The sequence below is a fragment of the Mustela nivalis genome, assembly GCF_964662115.1.
Source record: "Mustela nivalis genome assembly, chromosome: Y".
Lineage (NCBI taxonomy): Eukaryota > Metazoa > Chordata > Mammalia > Carnivora > Mustelidae > Mustela > Mustela nivalis.
This window is the reverse complement of record NC_139041.1, coordinates 29,263,664-29,286,801: the sequence shown is the minus strand read 5'-3', so window position 1 is coordinate 29,286,801 and position 23,138 is coordinate 29,263,664. Positions and strand designations below refer to the sequence as shown.

The 23,138-nt window shown below is 39.9% G+C and overlaps 1 protein-coding gene across 1 annotated transcript in view; it reads right to left on the bottom strand.

Annotated features, from left to right (window-relative positions):
* Positions 1–23,138, bottom strand: part of LOC309856889 (protein WWC3-like) — a 179,895-nt gene that overhangs the window by 5,676 nt on the left and 151,081 nt on the right. The window contains exons 19-20 of the mRNA XM_082718691.1: positions 16,905–17,069; positions 13,926–14,018 (exon numbers count right to left, since the gene is read on the bottom strand). Of these exons, the coding sequence (XP_082574817.1) occupies positions 13,926–14,018; positions 16,905–17,069 (258 nt within the window). The remainder of the gene's footprint in view (positions 1–13,925; positions 14,019–16,904; positions 17,070–23,138) is intronic.

Sequence of the window (23,138 nt, the reverse complement as noted above, 5' to 3'; positions counted from 1 at the left end):
TGACTGAGACAGCAGTTTGTGTGTGTATAATGTCATCTTCTTCAAAAAGCTTACCACTTTGGAGTCATTTGAGAAGACTGCCACTCGGTATAGCATCTCCCCACAGCGCATCCACCTTACTCTACTGGCAGGGCCCCACAAGCATCCACCTGATTTTGAGCAACAAGATGGTGCAAAATTTCCAAGATCAGTACTATCTCCTCCTCAGTATCTTGAAAGTAAGAACAATGATGGCTACCACTAATCCTAAAATCCTACCACCAGCAGAAGTAGAGCATGTAAGGTAGAGCATACAACCCAACCCCACTGGTTCCCTAGGATGTAGAAATTGCACCATTATAACCGAGGTATCGCCTGGCAAACTTAAGCTATGAAGGACTTTGCCTTGTCTATGAAAACCACAGACTAATATCAGCAAAAACTGGATGCAGTATCTGGCATACAGAAAACCAATGGCTCCTCTTTTCTTCCTATTAGACTCCAGCTTTTGAATTTTTTTTTTTTTTTACCTTTCCCAGTCCTGGTATCCTAAAGAAGGAAAGAGCAGGGGCATATTCTCTGAAAGACCTCATTTTCTTATTGGAGGCTAGTGCACTGGCTACTTTCACACCACTATAGTGATTCTTTCTCAATTCTCCCCTATATTCAGGGAAAGCTCTACCTCACCCCCAACCTTCCTTACCATCTCTGATAACTGGCTTTGTGACCAGGAGTTCTGACTTATGCAGACAGTTCATTACTACTGTCTTCATGATGGTTTCCCTTCTCAGTGAGCCTGGTGAGCATCCATCTTTCTGGTTCATAGATGGATTGATGGGAATGAGATTTATTCTATGCCTTCTTCTTCTTTTACATTGAGTTTTTTCTAAGGACTTCCTGATGCAAAACCCAGGGCCCATGTGTGTGGACTGGTAATGGAGACACCATGATGCATATGTACAAACCACCACATAGACCTAGGTGGCCTGGAAGGGAGAGGGAGAAGCAAAGTGAGATGCTATACCAACTATTATCAGGTACATTCTCACAAGTATAAAGGGGACGAGAACAAAATAATCTTTAAGCTCCTTTTATATAATTTTATTTCCTAAACAATCATGGCTAAAGACACCTAGTAAATAAACATTCCACTGTATGATCAGATGTCCTCCACAATCACATCAAGCCCCTTTGGATGGACTTAACCAACTTGTGTTTAGACAAAAACTTCATTAACCAGTGCCAAACTTGACAAGTTTCCCAGGGACTTCCTATTTTATGCGAGGGGCCCCATTTAAATGTTTATCTTTTAGGGGGGAGTGTGAAGGGTGTATTTGGAGCATTTTGCCTGCATTGGAATGGTTGGATTGCTTTTATTAGTAGCCTATCTATGGGGAAATCTGAATTTCAGGAATGGGTCAACTCGGGAATTGGTCTTTGTCTTGCCTCTATTTCCTGGGACCAGAGATCTATACTGGTCCAAGGCTTTGACTCTGTTAATTTAGGTTTATCTTCCAAAGCACTGCAAAGCCCTATGACCAACTGAGCAGGATATTAAAACTTCTAAAGTGGAGCTTCTGGGAACTATAGTGCTAAGGCCAAAGATGATCAGAATTGGATAAACCTTGTTTTATATATGAGGAATGTGAAGCCTCAGGGAAAGACCAAAGCTACCTCCCTGATGTCACACAGTGAGAGAGTGATATAAATTTATCATATAAATCAAGACACTTCTAAGGGTGAAAGGAACTCTAGTAATAATTACACTGATACAACAGGTATAGTGTCCTTACAGAGTAAAACAGGCTCCTAATTCCTGTTTTATATTGGGAGGATGGGGGAATAGGTAATGCCTTTATTGAAATATAACTCACCTACCATACATTGTACCCATTTATAGTATATATCTCTATGGTTTTTAGTAAATTCACAGAATCAACACATTCAATTTTAGAACATTTTCCTTACGCTCAAAGGAAACCCTGTTTCCCTTAGCAGTCACCTTCCCACTACTAGCCACCCGCCCCCACAAACTCCTCTAGTTCTCAACAACCATGAATCTACTTTCCATATAGGTTTACCTATTCTGGACCTTTCATGTGTATAGAACCACAGTGACCTTTTGTTACTTGCTTTTTAAACTAGCATAATGTTTTCTATGGTCATCAATACTGAACAATATTAGTATTTCAAACCATTTTATAGGTATTACTTCACTCTGGATATATGTGAGCACATTTTGTTTATCCATTCATAGTTGATTAACACAGTTCTACTTCTTTAGCTGTAGATAATATACAATATTATAATATTATATAATTAGTATATAATAAAATAATGCTGCCATAAATATATATTTGTACAAGTTTTTGCAAATACATCTTTTCATTTCTTTTGATTATATATCTATATTATGTGAATTGCTGAGTCATTTAGTAACTCTGTTACTTTCTGAAAAACTGCCAAATTGTTTTCCAAAGCAGCTGTACCATTTTACATTCCAACCAGCAGTATATGAGGGTCCCAGTTTCTCCGAATCCTTACCACCACTTGTTATTATTATCTTTCTGCTTACATCATTCTACTAGCAGTGTGGTAATATCTCATTGCAGTATCAATTTGAATTTCCCTGATGATAAGTGATGCTGAGCATCTTCTCATGTGTCTGTTGGCGACCTGGATGTCTTCTTTAGAGAAATGTCTATTCGGATACTTTGCTCATTATTTTTTTTTTAGATTTTTAAAATTTTATTTATTTAACAGAGATCACAAGAAGGCAGAGAGGCAGGCAGAGAGAGAGAGGGGGGATTGCAGGCTCCCTGCTGAGCAGAGAGCCCGATGTGGGGCTTGATCCCAGGACCCTGAGATCATGACCTGAGCTGAAGGCAGAGGCTTAACCCATTGAGCCACCCAGGAGCCCCTCATTTTTTTTTTTTTAAGATTGTATTTATTTGAGAGAGCAGAGTGAGAGACATCACACCTTCAAGAGAAAAACAGGGACAGAGAGAGGTGCACTCCCCAACTAAGTAGGGAGCTCGATCCCAGGACCCTGAGATCATAACCTTAGCTAAAAGCAGAGGCTTAACTGACTAAGCCACCAAGGCATCCCGACACTTTGCCCATTTCTAATTGGCTTACTTCTCTTTTAATTACTAAGTGGCCTGAGTGTATTCTAGATGCAGGTCCTTTACCACAGATATGATCTGTAAAAAATTTATTCCCGTTCTATGGATTGTCTTCACTTTCTTATGATGTCCTCTGCAGCACGAAAGTTTTTAATTTTGATAATGTGAAAGACACCTATTTTTTTCTTTTCTGCTTGTGCTTTGTATGCCGTATCAGAAAAACCACTATAAAGTCCAAGGTCAAGATGATTTATGCCTATGCTTTCTTCTAAAAATTTCAATGGCATTTGATTTATTTCAAGTTAATTTCTGTGTATGACAAGAAGGAGAAGTCCAACATCATTTATCTTTCACATGTGGATACTCAGTCGTTCCAGTACCAGTGCTTGCCCCTTGCTAAAGGCCCCTCATTTTTACTAGATTTTTTCTTCTGGGTCATGGTCTGTTATTGGGACACTCACTCTTTTTTCTTTTCTTTCTTTTTTTTTTTTTTTTAAGATTTTATTTATTTATTTGACAGAAGGAGAGAGATCACAAGTAGGTAGAGAAGCAGGCAGAGAGAGAGGAGAAAGCAGGCTCCCTGCCGAGCAGAGAGCCCGATGTGGGGCTTGATCCCAGGACCCTGGGATGATGACCTGAGCTGAAGGCAGAGGCTTAACCCACTGAGCCACCCACGCACCCCTTTTCTTTTCTTTTCTTTTCTTTTCTTTTTTTTTAAAGTTTTTTTTTTTTAAGATTTTATTTATTTATTTGACAGAGAGAGATCACAAGTAGGCAGAGAGGCAGGCAGAGAGAGAGGAGGAAGCAGACTCCCTGCTGAGCAGAGAGCCCGATGCGGAACTCGATTCCAGGACCCTGAGATCATGACCTGAGCTGAAGGCAGCAGCTTAACACACTGAGCCACCCAGGCGCCCCCCTTTTCTTTTCTTTCTTAATATTAATTATCTTGGGGGGGCTGAACATTATTTACATATTTTTAATCACACAGTTACCCCATCTCCCTACCCCCCTCCATTCTGTGACTGTCAATCCATCTCCTGGAGTCCAGAGTCTCTCATGGTTTTCCTCCCTCTCTGATTTCTTCCCAATCAGTTTTCTCTCCCTTCCCCTTCGATTTTCTGCACTATTCCTTATATTCCACATACAAATGAAACCAAGATAATTGGCTTTCTCTGCTTAACCTCAGCATAACCTCCTCCAGTCAGTCCCACCCATGTTGATGGAAATGGTGAGTATTCATCCTTTCTGATGGCTGAGTAATATTCCATTGTATATATGGGCCACATCTTCTTTATCCATTCATCTGTTGAAGGACATGTTGGCTCTTTTCACAGTTTGACTATTGTGGACATTGCTGCTATGAACACTGGAGTGCATATATCCTTCTTTTTACCACATCTGTATCTTTGTGGTACAAAGTACAAAGTGGTACAATTGCTAAGTCATAGGGTAGGTCTATTTTTTAAAAATAGTTTTTGTATTATTATAATGAGATAGCTACTGTAGTGTACAAAATTAGTTCTTGGTTCAGATTCAATAACTCATTTATTAAATATAACACCCAGGGCTCATCACAGCAAGTGCCCTCCTCAATACCCATCACCCAGTGACTCCATCCCCACCGTCCTCACCTTTGAAATCCCCAGATTGTTTTTCAGGGTCCACATTCTCTCATGGTTGATCTCTCCCTCTAATTTCTCCCCTTTGGATTTCCCTCCCTTCCCCTATGGTCCTCTGGGCTATTACGTATGTCCCACATATGAGTGAAACCAGAAGATAATTTGCTTTCCCTGACTGACTTATTTCACTTAACATAATCCTCTCAACTTCCATCCATGTCAATGCATGATGAGTATTCATTCTTTCCAGTGGCTGAATAATATTCTACTATGTATACAAACCACATCTTTATCCATTCATCTGTGTAAGGATATTTTGGCTCCTTCCACAGTTTGCTGATTGTGGACACTCCTGCTATGAACATTGGGGTGCACATGTCCCTTTTTTCACTATATCTGTATCTTTGGGATAAATACCTAGTATTGCGACTGCTAAGTCATAGGATAGCCTTATTCTCAATGTCTTGAGGAATGTCCATGCTGTCTTCCAGAGGGGCTGTACCAGCTTGCATTCCCACCAACAGTATAGAAAGGGTCCCTTTCATCTGCATCCTCTCTAACATTTGTCATTTCCTGACTTGTTAATTTTTGTCATTCTAACTGGTATAAGGTGGTATCTCATTGTGGTTTTAATTTCTAATTCCCTGATCCCAAATGATGTAGAACATTTGTTCATATGTCTGTGAGCCATTTCCATGCCTTCATTGGGGAAGTGTCTATTCATATTTCCCATGCACTTACTGACTGGCTTATTTGGTTTTTAGGTGTTGAGTTTCAGAAGTTCTTAAATATCTTAGATATCAGCCCTTTACCTGATATGTCATTTGCAAAAATTTCCCATACCATGGGTAGCCTCTTGATTTGCTGTGTATTTGTTGTGCAAAAGCTTTTTATCTTGATGAAGTGCCATAAGTTCATTTTTGCTTTTGTTTCCCGTCTGCCTATGGAGACATGCCTTGAAAGAGGTTACCACCTATGTTCTTCTCTAGGATTTTGATGGATTCTGGTCTCACAGAGGTCTTTCATCCATTTTGAGTTTATGTTTTGTATGGTATAAATAAAATGGTCCAGTTTCATTCTTCTGCATGTGGCTGCCCAGTTTTCCCAGCACCACTTATTGAAGAGACTGTCTTTTTTCCATTGCATATTTGTTTCCTGATTTGTCAGTATAGTCACCACAGAGTTGAGAGTCCATTTCTGGACATTCTATTCTGTTCCACTGGTCTTTGTCAGTTTCTCTGCCAATACCATGCTGTCTTGGTAATCACAGCTTTGTAATGTAACTTGACAATCAGGCATATCATGCCCCAGCTTTGTTTTTCTTTTTCAACATTCCCCTGGGAATTTGGAGTCTTTTCTGGTTCCCTACAAATGTTAGGGTTGTTTGCTCCAGCTCTGTGAAAAATGTCCACGGTATTTTCATAGGGATTACTTGAATATGTATATTGCTCTGGGCAGCATGGACATTTTCGCAAAGTTTTTTCTTCCAATCCATGAGCACAAACTGTTTTTCCATCTTTTTCTGTCTTCCTCAATTTCTTTCTTAAGTGTTGTAGGAGTATAGATTTTTTATTTCTTTGGTTAGTTTATTCCTAGGTATCTTATAGGTTTTGGTGCTATTGTAAATGGAATCAATTCCTGAATTTCTCTTTCTTCAGTCACATTGTTAGTGTATAGAAATGCAACTGATTTTTGTGCAATGATTTTGTATCCAGCCACATTACTGAATTGCTAAGTAAGTTATAGAAATTTTGGGGTGGAATCTTTTGGGTTTTCCACATAAACTTATAACATCCCCTGCAAAGAGTTAGAGTTTGACTTTTTCTTTGACAATCTGAACACCTTTTATTTCTTTGTTGAGGCTAGGCTCCTACTACTATGTAGAACTATAGTGGTGAGAGTGGGCATCCTGTCATGTTCCCTACCTTAAGGGAAAAGCTTTTTTTTTCCACTGAGAAAGTTTTCTCCACTGAGAAAGATGTTTGATGTGGGTTCTGCAGGGGTGGTTTTTACAATATTGAGGTATGTTTTCTCTATCCTTACACTCTGAAGAGTTTTAATCAAGAAAAGATGCTGTATTTTTCAAATGCATTTTCTGCATCAAAAAGGGTTCTTGTTCCCTTTTTTGCTAATGTGCTCTATTACTTTGATTTGCAAATGTTAAACCAACCTTGCATCCCAGTAATAAATACCGCCTGGTCTTGGTGAATAATCTTTTTATGTAATATTGGATCCTACTGGCTAGGATCTTGCTGAGAATCTTGGCATCCTTTTCATCAGGGATATTTGTCTGTAATTCTCCTTTTTCATGGGGTCTTTGCCTGGTTTTGGGATCAGGGTAATGCTGGCCTCACAGAATGAGATTAGAAATTTTCCTTTCATTTCTATTTTTTTTAAGTAGCTTCAGTAGAATAGGTATGATTTCTTCTTTAAATGTTTGGTAGAATTTCCTGTGAAGCCATCTGGCTCTGGAATTTTGTTTTTTGATTTTGGTTTTGATTACTGTTTCAACTACCTTGCTGGTTATTGGTCTGTTCAGATTGTCTGTTTCTTCCTGTTTGAGTCTTGGTAGTTTATAAGCATCCAGCACATATAGTGGGCATACGCTGGTATTAAGTTCTAATAATTGTCTCTATTTCCTTGGTTTGGGTTGTGATTTCTCCCCTTTCATTCATTATTTTATTAATCTCGGTCCTTCCTTTTATCTTTTGGATAAATTTGGCCAGAGGTTTAAAGATCTTTTTAATTCTTTCAAAGAACCAGCTTCTAGTTTCGTTGATCTATTCTACTGTTCTAGTTTCTATTTCACTGATTTCTGCTCTAATCTTTATTATTTCTCTTCTCCTGCTTGGTTAGGTGTTACTTGCTGTTCTTTCTCCAACATCTTTAGGTGTAAGTTTAGCTTGTGCACTGGGGATTTTTCTAATTTTTTGAGTAAGGCTTAGATGTCTATGTACTTCCCTTTGCTGCATCCCATAGGTTATGAACCATTGTTTTTGTTTTTATTTGTGTGCATGAATTGTCTAAGTTCCTCTTTAATTTCCTGGTTGAACCATTCATTCTGTAGCAGGATGTCTTTTAACCTCTAAGTATATCTGGTCCCTCCAAAATTTTTCTTATGGTTGAGTTCCAGTTTTAGAGCACTGCGATCTGAAAATACAGAGGAAAATTTCAGTCTTTTGGCATTGGCTGAGATCTGAATTGTGACCCAGTATGTGATCTATTCTGGAAAAAGTTCTGTGTGCAGTCAAGAAGAGTGAGTATTCTGTTGTTTTAGGACAGAATGTTTTGTCTATATTGATCAAGTACATCTGGTCCAATGTGTCATTCAAAGGTCTTGTTTCTCTGTTGATCTTCTGTTTAGATGATCTATTGCTGTGAGTGGACTGCTGAAGTCTCCTATTATTAATGTATTATTATCAATATGATTCTTTATTTTAGGTATTAGTTTATGCAGTTGGTTACTCCTGTGTTAAGAGCATAGATTTTTACAATTGTTAAAATTTTCTTTGTGGATGGACCCTTTAAACATGATATAGTGTCCCTCTGCATATTTTACTACCATCTTTAGTTTAAAATCTAATTTGTCTGATATGAGTCGTTCTGCCAGCTTTCTTTTGAGGTCTGGTGGCATGATAAATGGTTCTCCATCCCTTTACTTTCAATTTGAGGATCTCTTTAGATACAAAATGAGTCTCTTATAGACAGCATATGGATGGGTCTTGTCTTTTTTTTCCAATCTGAAACCCCGTGTCTCTTGATGGGAGCATTCAGTCCATTCATATTAACCACTGAAAGATATTAATTTAGTGCCATCATATTGCCTGTAGCATCCCTATTTCTATAGATGGTCTCTTTTAATTTCTGCTCTATATTACTTTTGCAGTATTTCTTCTTTTAGAGAATCTTGCAGGGAGGCTTGATGGTCACATACTCTTTCAGTTTCTGCTGGTCCTGGAGGCTTTTTTCCCTTCCATGCTGGATAAAGTATTTTTGGCTGCATGTTCTTCCCATTTAGTACCCTGACAATGTTTTGCCAGTCCCTACTGCCTTGTCAGGACTTTGTGGATAGGTCTGATGTAATTCTGATTTTCCTTCTTCTGTATGGAAGAAATCTTTCCCCTTAAATGTCTCAGGATAGCTTCCTTGGCTCTAAGATTTCAAGTTTTACTATTATATGCTGGGGTATTGATCTATTTTTATTGATCTTGGGTAGGGGAGAAGCCTCTCTGCCTCTTGGCCGCAACTGCTTGTTTCCATCCTCAGATTAGGGACATTCTCAGCTATGATTTGCTCAACTATACCTTTTGATCCTCTCTCTCTCTACATCTTCTCAGGGATACCAATAATTCTGACATTGGAACATTTCATGGTGCCACTGATTTCTCTAAGTCTGTTCTCATGGGTTTCTAGCTGCTGATCTCTTTCTTCCTCAGCTTTTTCACTTTCTATCAGCTTATCTTCTAGATCATTAATTCATTCTTCTGCCTCATTTACCCTGGCTGTCAGAGTATTCAGTTTTGAATAGATTTTTTTTTTTTAAGTTTTTGCCTGACTTCTTTTTTAGTTTAAGTTTTTAAGTTTTTTTTAAACTTTTAAAGTTTTGCCTGATTAGATATCACTTCTACCCTTAGAGATTCTATATTGTCACTATTGCTCTTTTCCATCCTAGTTATTGGCTTTATGATTTCTATCCTGAAGTCTATCTCTGACATCTTGACACTTAGATCTTGTTTAGATCTGTAAAAGAGGACATTGTCTCTGGTTCTTTTCTTTGTTGAGAGTTCTTTCTCCTAGTCATTCTGTTGAGGGACAGCTGAGCAAATGAACAGAATCCAAAATATCAACCAAGACTCAAGCTATATACACCTTAGAAAAAACCTGAAGTGGTTGAAAGCTATCATGGATATGCTATTAAAGCCAAGATGATTCAAAACAATAAAAAAGAGGGAAAAGGAAAAAACAGGGTGGGAGTGCAGAGAGAGATTATAATCCCTTGAATGGACACAGTACAGTGATCTGCCTATTTCTGCTTGATTTTGGTCTGTGTGTTAGAAGACACTATATCCCAAAATGCCAAAGAAGTCAGAACATACATTATATCATGATAAAATTGGACAGAGTGAAAAACTGCTAATATGGGGCATAAATCTCTAAAACATATATGTGATTTTAAAAAAGAATAAGAACAGAAACTAAAAAACCTAAAATTTTAGCTTGAAGTATAAGGGAGTCATGAGGGAACACATGGAGCTCCCTGGCACTGAAGTTTTACAGTCCTGTAGGAAATAAGTTTATCATTCACCCATTCTTCCAGTCTCTCTTTTGGAGGAAGGGCCTTCTACTTGGCTTCTTCAGGTGTCTTTGCCTAGATGAAGTTTAGATTAAGATTAAGACCATTCTTCTCAGGGGAATGGGAGCTTAATACGAGTTGGTCTGCTACGTGAATTTTGCTCCCTGACATCTTTCTGCTTCTCTTTAGAGGGTCAAAGCAATTATGGCTATGTGGGAATCCCCAGCCCAGAACTGCAAGTTTGTGGTCCACCCTCCTCAACAAATCCTCTATGTCAATCCATCTCCACCCTCTAGGGATAGCAAACTCCACCAACTCAGCATATTCTGGGGGAGGGGCCTGTTGCTTTGATTCTCAAATATCTTTGCCCCAGGCAGCATGGCTCTGCCCTTGCCATGGGCCAGGCTAAGTTATCTCCTCTGGTTTGTTCTCGGTAGTTCTCGTTCCCTGAAGGCTTTTCCCTCACCGTTTTAGAGAATGAGAAAGAAAATGGCTGCCTCCCAATCTCTCACCCCAGAGGAGCCCAGAGCTTGGAGTCGCACTCCTCAGTAAGCCGTGAGAGAAAAGCAGTCAGTCACTCCTGTCTCCCTGGTTTCTCTCTGCACTCTGTATTCCCCTGGCCTGTAAATGAGCACTTCTATCTGAGGCACACAGCCCTGTTTAAAGTCTCCAAACCCAGCAGGCTCCTGCAGCACTCTCCCCTGCCACTCCTTTTGTGGGAGGAAAAAGGGGGTTCTCCCCTGTCCTGCCATTTGTTGGGCCCCTACTCAAGCAGCAGTGGCCCAGCTGTGCTGGAAATCACAGTTTATGGCAACTGCGAGCTGACAGCCCATTCTTCGGCTCACTCTTTCCAGTCAGCTTCCCTGATCCCATATGGGGGTGCTCTGCTACACTCAGGCACCCCCCGTCTTCCAGTGACCCTGAGGATCCTGAGACCTCACTCTCCCAGCAATGGTTCCACGTCCCACTTAGTCAGCTGAGCAACATTCCTCACCAGAGCAGACTCCTGTAAGTTGCAGTTTTGTGCCCTGCTGCTCTGTCACTTGGCTGATGGAGGCTCCTTCCCTCTGCCCTGTGGTCTATCTTCCCATATATCATCTCAGATTCATTCCTCCACACCTCCTACCTTGCAAAAAATAGTCACTGTTCTGTTCATAGATTTGCTGCTATTCTTTCCTTCAATTTCCGGTGGAGTTCACAGGTGTTCTGAATGGTTTGATAGCTATCTAGCGAAATTCCTGGAACCAGATGAAATTAAGGTCTCCTACTCCTCTGCCATTTTGGACCTCATTCTTTCTTCCCTTTTTTTTTTTTTTTTTTTGTTTTGTTCTTTGGGTTTTTTTGTTTGTTTTGTTTTTACCCAGCCCATGACGCTCCATCATTTATGCACCATTAATGCTCCACCATTTCTGTCCTTCTCTTACTGTCTTCCTCTTAACCTTCTCAACAATATAAGATCATATCATGCTCTAATATTCTACATATTTTCTTGCTGCATGTTGTAACTCCACACATTAGTCATCGAGGAAAATCAAAACAAGTCATTATCTTTTTTGAGGAAACTGAGTCACATGAAAGTGGAATAATTCAGAATCAGAACTCTACCTTCGGTCTTCTGACATCCGGCCTCTCAAGATGTCTGTGAGTCACTAGACCTATGTGACACCACTTCCCAAACCAAGTAGTGACAGACTCAATTTTAATCCTAAGAAGTAATGAGCTAATGTATTTATTTCTTAATTCCAAATGAGGGTCTAATAAAGATCTGTTACCTTAAACCACCAACCAACTATATACACACAAACACATACACATTTATGAGGATGAAAGGATCTTAATTATTCACTGTATGAGGGGGAAGTATTTTAGAAATAATGAGATGATTTTTTTGTTTAAAAAATTATAACACAGGGGTGCCTGGTTGGCATGGTTGGTCAAGTGCTGACTCTTGGTTTCAGCTTGGGTTGTGATCTGAGGGTGGTGGGATCAAACCGCACATTAGGCTCTAACTCAACTCCGAGTCTGCTTTGGATTCTCCCTCCCTCTCCCTGTTCCTTCTGCTTGTGCTCCCTCCCTCACTTTCTATCTATCTAAAATAAATAAATCTTAAAAAAATTATACACACATAAAGGCAATCAAAACTTTTGTTCTGCTGTAAGCTTTAGTTAAGCAAATACTGTGTCATAATATGATAAGATTTTGTATATGCAGTTTTAGACCAATGGGACATGCCCTTAGGGACAGTTATTGCAACAAAATCATAAATCCAATAGCGTATCAGCATTGTTTAGTAAGCACTACATGTCTATGTGTAGTATTTCCCATACATGCACAAGATATTTTTGTGTATATATGAAATGCTACGTAATTTAAACACATAATAATTTATGTTTTTAAGATTTTATTTATTTATTTGAGAGAGAGTACATGAGCAGGTGGAGAAGCACAGGGAGAGTGAGAAGCATACTCTCCACTGAACAAGTAGCCTGAGACAGTACTCATTTCCAGAATCTTGGTAGCATAACCAGAGCTGAAGGCAGATGCTAACAGAGCCAGCCACCCAAATGCCCTAACACAGTAATTTAAAGAACGCTGCTGAATTCGTAATTAATTTGGTAGTTCTCACCTGGGGTCAACCATGTGTCAGAGAAGACATCTGTCATCTCAAAGGACTTTTGACTGCAAAAGTTAAGGAGAAGGAGAGTAATATCTCCATTTAGCACAAGGATAGCAGAGAGGCTGCTAAAAATGCTGAAATAAAAATAGCCTGCACAACAAAGAATGATCTGGTCCCAAATTTCAGCAGTGTTGCTCCTGAAAAAATAGTTGTAGCTAAATTATGATTTATAACTATTAATCGTCAACTGCTCCAAGTACAACTATGACATGGAAATCTGGGACTTTTTTTCTCATTAAAAGCATACCTGCACGGAAAAGCAAGGGAACTACAACCGTACAAACTGAAGCAGCAAAACTTGAAAGGTCTGGTGTGGAAAAACACTGAAGTAAGAAAATAAATTCAAGAAGAAGAACCCTGAAGACTGAAAACCTTAATTTTATTTCCTGTTTTTTAAAAAAATCTATTATATGGAAATGGTTTTAAGAATGTAAACATTATAATACCTTAAGAAATATATGTGATCCTTATTATTAGAGATTTGAATGTAAGAATTAGTCTACTTACTGAAATTTACTTGTAATCCCAAAATCAATATGCAATATTCATAGTCTTGCATGGGCATGTGCAGAGTGGCAGAGTTTGAGTCATTTGATGCACAGGTGCCTAGCTGAGGTCCAACAAAACATTATACCTTCTTGTTTCAGCTTTCATACTATAAACAAGTGTTCTTTCATGGTCTACGAAGTGCCAGGTTTTCATGCTTTTTATTGGTCACCTTAGTGCAGAAATATTGCCTACTATTTCTAAGTGCAAGAAATCTAAAATCCATTTTATGATGAGATTATGTTTGAAAAGCTTCATTTGGGCATGAATTATAATGCTGTTGGCTCTGAGTTCAACGTGAATAAATTAATAATATAAATTAAATAATAAGTCTTTACACAGAAACACACAAAAAAATTATGTATTTATTTGTTGATGAAAATACAACCAGAAGCTTGTAGGAATGTACCTAACTCTGTGCTTTCCCTGGCAGCAGTGTTTTAAAACTTGCCAATACAGAGTCTGCAGTGAACCCAAATACTACAAATGAAGAGAGCAGTGAACCCAAATACTACAAATGAAGAGAGCACTGTTTTAATCTTTGGTTAATATCATGGTATCATGATATATACGTTTTTAAAACGTCCATTTAACAAATAAAGAAATTAATGTATTAGCTTTCAATCAAGCTTTAAAAATAACTACAAGAAAAATGTAGAATCCTTATTAGTTTACAGGGCACATACCTGTTTAGAGCAAAGGGTCCGTCTTTCCAAGGTGTTTCGAACAAAGCCAGACTTCTGGGGCAGTGTTGAACTGTCACTGTCACTACGATAAAGCTGTGCCAAAAAGAATGATATTCAGAAGTACTTTCTTAGAAATTTAATATTCATTCTCTTGATGTAGTATGAATTGAATTATTTCATTTTTTTCTCACATATACTCAAATCTGCATAACTACTGGTACTTTTACTAGGTCTTTGGCTTTTAGTTAAAAGCTACTCAAAGTTTCAATTAAAAAAAAAAAACAGAAAAAGAAAAGCAAATCCAACACGGACCCTCTTTCAACAGAAAAACATCAAGTTTCCAGGGTGATAGAGTCAACAAAATTTCTGTGCGATCAATGTCAACACAGAATGGATATATTTTTTTAAGATTTTATTTATTTATTTGACAGATAGAGATCACAAGTAGGCAGAGAGGCAGGCAGAGAGAGAGAGGGGAAAGCAGGCTCCCCGCTGAGCAGAGAGGGGAGCTCGATCCCAGGACCCTGAGATCATGACCTGAGCTGAAGGCAGAGGCTTTAACCCACTGAGCCACCCAGGTGCCCCTGCACAGAATGGATATTATGTCTGAAGTTCATGAAGACAGTACTAATCTCACTATTCCGCTTTTTTTTTTTTTTAAACGGGGCTATACAGCAAATGTAGGACTTGAACTCATGACCCCGAGACGGATTTGCATGTTCTACCCAGTGAGCCAGCCAGATACCACATTTTTTACTTTTTATTAATCATTTTCATTTGCTATATTTCAGGCTTTGGCAAGAATCTGGGGTAAAAATAGCTTTCCAAAAAACGAAACTTATTCCTGTAGTAAGACAAGCTGATTACTAACTTCCATTCTGTTAAACAAGAGAAAAGTTCTTTTTTTTTTTTTTAAAGATTTTATTTATTAATTTGACACAGAGAAATCACAAGTAGATGGAGAGGCAGCCAGAGAGAGAGAGATAGGGAAGCAGGCTCCCTGCTGAGCAGAGAGCCCGATGCGGGACTCCATCCCAGGATCCTGAGATCATGACCTGAGCCGAAGGCAGCGGCTTAACCCACTGAGCCACCCTGGCGCCCCAAGAGAAAAGTTCTTTTTTAAGAGGAAAATAAATAAGGACTTCTTCATGGGAACCAAGATATCATGTATTTCACTTGATGGCAGGTTCTTGCTTCAAGATCAGAGTGTAGGGGCACCTGGGTGGCTCAATGGGTTACAGCCTCTGCCTTCAGCTCAGGTCCTGGGATCGAGTCCCGCATTGGGCTCTCTGCTCAGCGGGGAGCCTGCTTCCTCTGCTCTCTCTGCCTGCCTCTCTGCCTACTTGTGATCTCTGTCTGTCAAATAAATAAATAAAATTTAAAAAAAAAAAAAAAGATCAGTGTATCTGTATAAAAGCCAAAGTTCTTGTCTTCATGGAAAAGTCCACACCATTAACCTAAAATACTAAGGCAATGACATGGCAAATAATATGCATCCCCATGCCTTCCCAGCCTCAATCATTTCAAACAGAGAAAAACAACAAAGCCTCTAAAAGCATCGACTGCAAATGCTTGTATGGAGGGTACGGAACCCAACACAGGAGCTGGATGTCCTCCTCTGGGGAAGGTCTCCTGTCCCACCACACTGCCCTTCTAACCCAGCAGACCCGGGCCCACTCTGTGCTGGGTCAACAACAGCCTACAGTGAGGAAGGGACAAAAGGGCAGCCCTTGGTATAACACCTCCAGGCAGGCGTCTGGTTGAACACAAACCCCGTAGAGCTACAGCTTGATGGGGCCAGAGTGCCCGAGCCTGACCTATGGGACCCAGAGCAGCCATCACGGGACACCTTGCTTCTGCTTCACAGAATCCCACTCGGAGAGACTTGAAAACTTGTGGCAGACCTGAGATCTGCCCGATGTGCCTCTTCCCTCTGTTGACCTTGGTCTAGATCCTTTCACCGTAATAAACCACAACTGTGAATTCTGTGAGTCCTGTTAAGTTACAGAAACTGAGTGGGCGAGGGGATCCCCAAACCATACTCCTAGTATCTTGTCTCCCACACACACCTGAGCCCATTTCTCTCTCATGTGACTGAACTCTGGTTTTGCCCAAATGCGGCCAGTTCCCTGGCAGTCCCAGTCAAGGGAAGGTGTTTTACTTCAACAATCCCAGTTCAGAGGTGGGAAGGGTCAAAGTTCTCCTCGATCCAATCTGGTTACACTGGATCGTGACCATTTATCCTTCAAATTCCCTTCTCTTTCCTAATCTGTCCTGTCAGTGTCACACCACCACTGCCAGCCAACCTCCAATATGTGGTCCTATCTTGAAGGACCATGGTGGGGTTCTAAATATCAGAATCACCAGAGGTCCTCCCCAAGCCACACCATGAACCACAATGAATCCTGGGGGTGGAACCTGGGCACCAGCATTTTGTGAGGCCCACACCTCGACCCTAAACTGCACTGAAATGACTTCACTGCAGTATGCAGCTCTGGTTGAGAACCACTGTTGTTTCCTGCCATCCCCTCAAGGTGAGAATTTAGTGCTGAGGGATCCGAACCTGGCCTCTGTATCCGGAGTTTTCAAGACTGCTATCCACCCTGGGACCCCACTAAGCTACACTTCAGGAATTCCAACCACTCAGTGGCCTGACTTCCCAATCTCAAACCAATCAGGGCATGTCCTGTTCTAACCTGTTACTCCTTATACCAATGTAGAAACAGTTTGCCCATGAGTTGGTACACACAGAAACTGAAAATTTAGGGAGAAATGTATTAGAATCTTGAGAAAATCTAGTTAGATATGTAAGGGTGAGGGGGAGATGGAGCCACCACACTGGCTGCAGGCCCCAATATGTGATACTCGTTTATGAGAACATAAGTCTTTTCACATAAAGAGTAAAAAAACATAAAACACACACAAAAAAGGAGGGAGACAATTTTCCAGACAGGTGGTGGCAAAGGAATGTCAACTTACTCTGCAAACATACTGGCTTCGTGCTCCAGGGGAGAAGGTATGTGAACGGACAACTGGGCTACTCCGAACAAAATGTGACCCACGGGCTCTGTTGCTGGTCGTCTCCTTTGGAAGACTCAGTATTTCCTCTGGAAAGACATCTTCTGTGCTGGTTCCCTTATCAACCTGTATATTAGTTAATTTACTTTTTGTATAACAGAAGCAGTAAATTAGCATAGTCACCAAATAATTATCTCCTTGCCATCTCCACTTTGAGGTCCTTAACGTCATTTTACATTTAATGAGTCTAAAACTGAATTTCTGATATCTTATCCCCAAATTACCATTTGTTCATGCAGAAAAATCTCAGCTATCATCCTGGACTCCTTCTTTCTGTCACACTACATACCTAGCTAACGAGATTCCTGGTGGCTCAATGTTCAAAACTAGGTGTGTTTTGATACTTGTCACCAACTCTTCATCCAAGTCAGCATCATCTAACCAGATTACAATTAATGCAATAGGTACCTTACTGATCTACTTGATTCTATGCCTACCTCTGTCTTCAACTTTGCCATCATGGAAATCCTGGTAAAAATAAAGTCAGGTCATGTTACCCTTGAGTTCAAAGTTACCCACCAGTTTTCTACCCCTTTTGGAAAAAAATGAGCCTACGTATTCTGGTGCCTTTACTTACAGTGCTCTCAGTTATCACACTGCTCTTGCTCCTCTTGCCAACCCATGCTAACTTCCTTATGATTCTCTTACCATACTGGGTCTCCCATCACAATCTTTGGGCATATGCTCTTCCATCTGCCTAAATATAGTTCCCAATATTATAGAAGTCTCCTATACTTCCTTTTGTACAGACTCTACTCAAAATTCAACTTCTTAGCTATGCCTTCAATATGACCATGTAAAAACCTAAACCTTGCTTACTTTTGGTATTATTTTTTATTAGCTCCTCTGACAACTAAAACAATTTTAAAAAGGGAAGTAGTCTCAGCAAAATGGTGAACCAGCAAGTTCTATGTCCTCACCTCTGTAAGGTCACAACAGGAAACTGCAAAGGAAACTTCTACAAGACTCACACAAACCACTCAAGTTCTTCAGAAAAATGAATAGCAATCAATAATATTCAAATAGTTGGAAATATCATTATATGGTTTACATCTTTCGACCTATGCTCTCCCAGGGACAACACATGGAAAAGACTGCAGCCTAGTCCCCAGTTGCCTCCCCTGCACTGGAGGAAGTAGAGTGATCTCATTTGAACATTTTAACATTAATCCTTCCTAAAAGAGTGATCTCTATTTTACCTAAAGTACTATGAAATGATGGAGGGGCAAGATGGTGGAGACCCTGCTTCAACTGGTCCTCTGAAGTGAGATAAAAATCTACCAGAGCACTGAGATGTACAATTATACACTTCTGGATCTCTATAGCGCAGAAGACATCAGTGGAGAGCTGAAGCAGAGTAGGAATGCGCAGGATAAACAGAAGGGGGAGGGAGCCACCAGAAGTGACCCACTGGAAAGTAATACCTCAATACAAAAATGCCCTGTGGTTAGGGACCAGCATTAACTTGAAGTCTGGTTAAAAGTACTCAAAAAGAGCAAAAGATCTTAAGGGGCAACTGGTGGAATCAGTTGGTTACAGGCACAGGTTTAAGCCCACTGTCCCAGGATGGTCACTGTTGGTGACCACCCGTGCCAGAAAAGCATGATGGGGGCCCTGGTCTATGTTCCTGAGCCTGCGGTTTTGCACTGCTTGCACCACCACTTGGCTGGGCGCAAACTATGTCTGGGAAAGCCCGGTGTGAGTGCCAGCTGGCAGTCTCTAGGACTGCACCCTACTACCACCTGCACTGCCACCAGGTCTAAGCTACCTGGCATGAGCGTGGTCTCCAGACAGCAGTCCCCACAATTACAGCCACTCAGGTTCGGGCTCACCAAGACCACTACTGACTGCAGTATTAGTGTCATGGGGGTACAGAGACAACCGGGCCTCCAGCAACCACTGAGATGGTGGCGGGGGGTGGTGCACACTGCCTGTTGGAGGTTGAAGTGTTCAACAGAGTTTGCAGAGAGGGAGCCCGTGTGTTCTAGACCGCCCAGAGGGTGGCAGACTAAGGCTTCTCTCTGAGGTGAGGTCCCAGTGTAGACTGTTTACTTTGCTCTGACCCTCTGAAAAGATGCAAAAAGCTGCCAAAGAACAAAAACCTCCAGAGAACAAAAGCCTGAAAAACCTGTTTACACAGAGCCCGGCCCCTTGTTGGGGGCAGGATAACCACAAGCAAGACCAAATGAAAACAACACAGCAGGCCCTGCCTCTAGAACAAGCCAAAAAAACAAGATGACAACAAACACGGAGTCCCTATAAAACTGTAAAACCCCAACATCTAAGGAAAACAATATATTAAAATCCCAGTACTGCCCCCAAACCCATATATTTCAGATACAACTATTTTTCTTTTTTTAATTCGTTTTCATGATTCTTATTTTTTTAATTTTTTAACCTATTTACCATTACTACTAGAGGTTTAATGCAACATATTCCATAATAACTCTTTAACTTGAACTTTTTACATAAACCAGTTTTAATTTCCCTGTATCTCGGGAAAGTTGAGTTCTTTAACAAAGATAACAAGATACACCCAGAAAGAACCAAAATAACCTTCCTTACCCACACTGAGGAAGTATAACCATCTTCCCAACTTACTCTTCAATGTTTCTGTGTATTTGTTTTTGTACTATATAAATCTTATTTTTGAGGTTCATCTTGACTGTTTTTTTTTTTTGTTTGTTTGTTTGTTTTAAATTTGTTGGTCTTTTTGTTTGTTCATTTTTGTCTATGTAACTTACAATCTTATTTTTGGGGCCTACTTTGGTAGGAATTTTTTTTCTTTCTTCCTCTGCTTTGTCTTTCTTTTTGGTGGTGACTTCTGATTGCTCCAAAGCTTTTCAAGGTACATGTTGCCTAGATTGTGGTTGGTATATTCAGCTACACATCCCCTCAACCACCTCTCACCAAAATGACAAGGAGGAGGAGCACCCAACAGAGAAAAAATTCAGAGACTGTGACCTCTGCCAAAGAACTACTGGATATGGACATAAACAATATGACAGAAAAAAATTCAGGGTAACAATTATCCAGGCAATTGAGGTTGGAGAAAACCATTAGTGACAACACAGAATCTCTAAGAGTGAAAGTGAGAGTCGACCTGGCAGAAGTTAAAAATGCTATCAATGAATTCCAGTCTAATATAAATACTTTAACAGCTAGAGTACCAAGGCAGAAGACAAAATTAGTGATCTAGAGGACAAACCAATAGAGAAAAAGGATCAGGAGGAGGCATGAAACTAACAGAAATAGGGAAATCAATGACACTATGAAACATTCCAATGCCAGACTTATTGGGACCCCTAAGGAGGTAGAGAAAGAGAGAAGACTAGAAGATATAGCTGAACAAACCCTGGATGAAAATGTCCCTAATCTAGGGAATGGAACAAGTGTTCCTGTCCGAGAGGCAGAGAAGACAACACCCCCCACCCCAAGATCAATGAGCCTAGAAAGACATCCAAGCACAAAATTGTGAAATTCATGAATCATAATTTCAGAGAATATGTCTTAAGGGCAGCTGGGGGAAGAGATCCATTATGTACATTGGAAGGCCCATCAGAATAACATCAGACCTGTCCACAGAAACCTGGCAAGCCAGAAAGGGCTGGCAAGACATATTCAGGGCACTAAATGAGAAGAACTTGCAGCTGAGAATACTTTATCCAGCAAGACTGACATTCAAAATGGATGGAGAGATAAAGAGCTTCCAAGACAGATAAGGTTTTAAAAGAGTATGTGACCACCAAACCAGCATTACAAGAAATATTAAGGGGAGGGGTTCTAAAAAAAGAAGAAAGAACCCAAGAGTGTCACAGAACAGAATTCATGGAGACATTCTATAGAAACCAGGACTTCACAGGCAACATGATATCAATAAAAACGTATCATTCTCAATGTAAATGGCCTAAATGCTCCCATAAAATGGCACATGGTTGCCAACTGGAAAAAACGACGGGAGCTGCCCATATGTTGTCTACAAGAGAACCATTTTGAACCTAAGATTACATCCAGACTGAAAGTGAAGCTATGGAGAACCACCTTTCATGCAAATGGGCCTCAAAAGAAGGCTGTATCAGATAAATTAGATTTTAAACTAAAAACTGTATTCAGAGACAGAAATACAATACATCATTCAAAAGGGTCTATCCATCAAGAAGATCTAACAATGTAAATATTTATGCCCCAATACGGGAGCAGCCAACTATGTAAGCCAACTATTAATCAAGATAGTCATATTGATATGAATGCATTAATAGTTGGAGATCTTAACACACCACTCTCAGTAATAGACAGATTATCCAAGCAGAAAATCAATAAAGGAACAGGAGCCCCGAATGACACATTGGACGAGATGGACCTCAGAGATATATACACAACATTCCACCCTAAAACAATGGAATACTCCTTCTTCTCGAGTGCACATGGAACCTTCACAAATCAGGACTCAACTGACACCAAAAGACTGAGATTATTCTCTGCATATTCTCAGACTACAATGTTTTGAAACTGGAACTAAACCACAAGAAAAAGTATGGGAGGAATTCAAACACTTGGAAGCAAAAGAGCATCCTGATTAAGAGTGTTTGGATCAACCAGGAAATCAAAGAAGAACTTAAATAATTAATGGAAACCAATGAGAATGAAGAAACATCAGTTCAAAACCTATGGTATATGGCAAAGGCGGTCCTAAGAGGGAAATACATAGCCATCCAAGCCTCACTCAAAAAAACCTGAAAAAATCCAGGATATACCAGTTCTCTCTATGCCTTAAAGAACTGGAGAATCAACAACAATTTAAGCCACCTCCACACACAAGAAGGGAAATAATCAAGATTAGAGCAGAGATCAATGAGATAGAAACTAGAGATACAGTAGAATGTATCAACAAAACTAGAAGCTGGTTCTCTGAAAGGATTAATAAGATCAATAAACAATTGGCCAAACTAATCCAAAAGAAAAGAGAAAGGACCCAAATTAATAAAATTATGAATGAAAGGGGAAAGACCACGACTAACACCAAGAAAGTAGAAACAATCATCAGAAATTATTATCAACAGCTATATGCCAGTAAGTTAAGCAACCTAGAAGAAATGAATACATTCCTGAAAAACTACAAACTCCCAAAATTGAACCAGGAAGAAACTGACAACCTGAATAGACCAGTATCTAGTAACAAGATTGAAGCAGTGATCAAAAACCTCCAAAAAACAAGAGCCTAGGACCTGATGGATTCCCTGAGGAATTCTACCAAACAATCAAAGAAGAAACAATACCTATTCACCTGAAGCTGTTTCAAAAAATAGAAGCAGAAGGAAAACATCCAGACTCTTTCTAGGAGGCCAACATACACTTGATCCTCAAACCCTGCAGGCAAAGACATCATCAAAATGGAGAATTTCAGACCAATATCCCTGCTGAATATGGATGCCAAGATTCTCAACAAGATCTTAGCCAACAGGATCCAAGAGTACATTAAAAAGATTATACACTATGACCAGGTGGGATTTATCCCTGGGATGCAAGGATGGTTCAACATTCACAAATCAATCCATGTGATAGAACAAATCAATAAGAGACAGGAGAAGAATCACCTGGTTCTCTCAACTGATGCAGAAAAGGCATGTAACAAATATAGCATCCTTTACTGATTAAAACTCTTCAAAGTATAGAGATAGAGTTAACATTCCTCAACTTCATAAAAGCTATCTATGAAAAACCCACAGCAAATATCAATCTCAGCAGGGAAAAGGCGACAGTTTTCCCTTGAGATCAGGAACATAAGAAGGATGCCCACTCCCACCACGGTTGCTCAACATAGTACTAGAAGTCCTAGACTGAGCAATCAGACAACTAAAAGAAAAAGAAAAAAGGAAAAAAAAAAAAAAAAGGCACCCAAATTTGCAAGGGAGGAGTCAAACTTTCAGTCTTTGCAGATGATATGATTAATTTATGTGGAAAGCCCAAAGAACTCCACCACCAAACTGCTAGAACTCATACAGGAATTCAGTAAAATGCCGGATATAAAATCAATGCACAGAAATCAGTTGCATTAATGACAGTACAGACAAAAAGTTGATATCCAGGATCTATAAAGAACTTCTCAAACTCAACACACACAAAACAGATAATCAT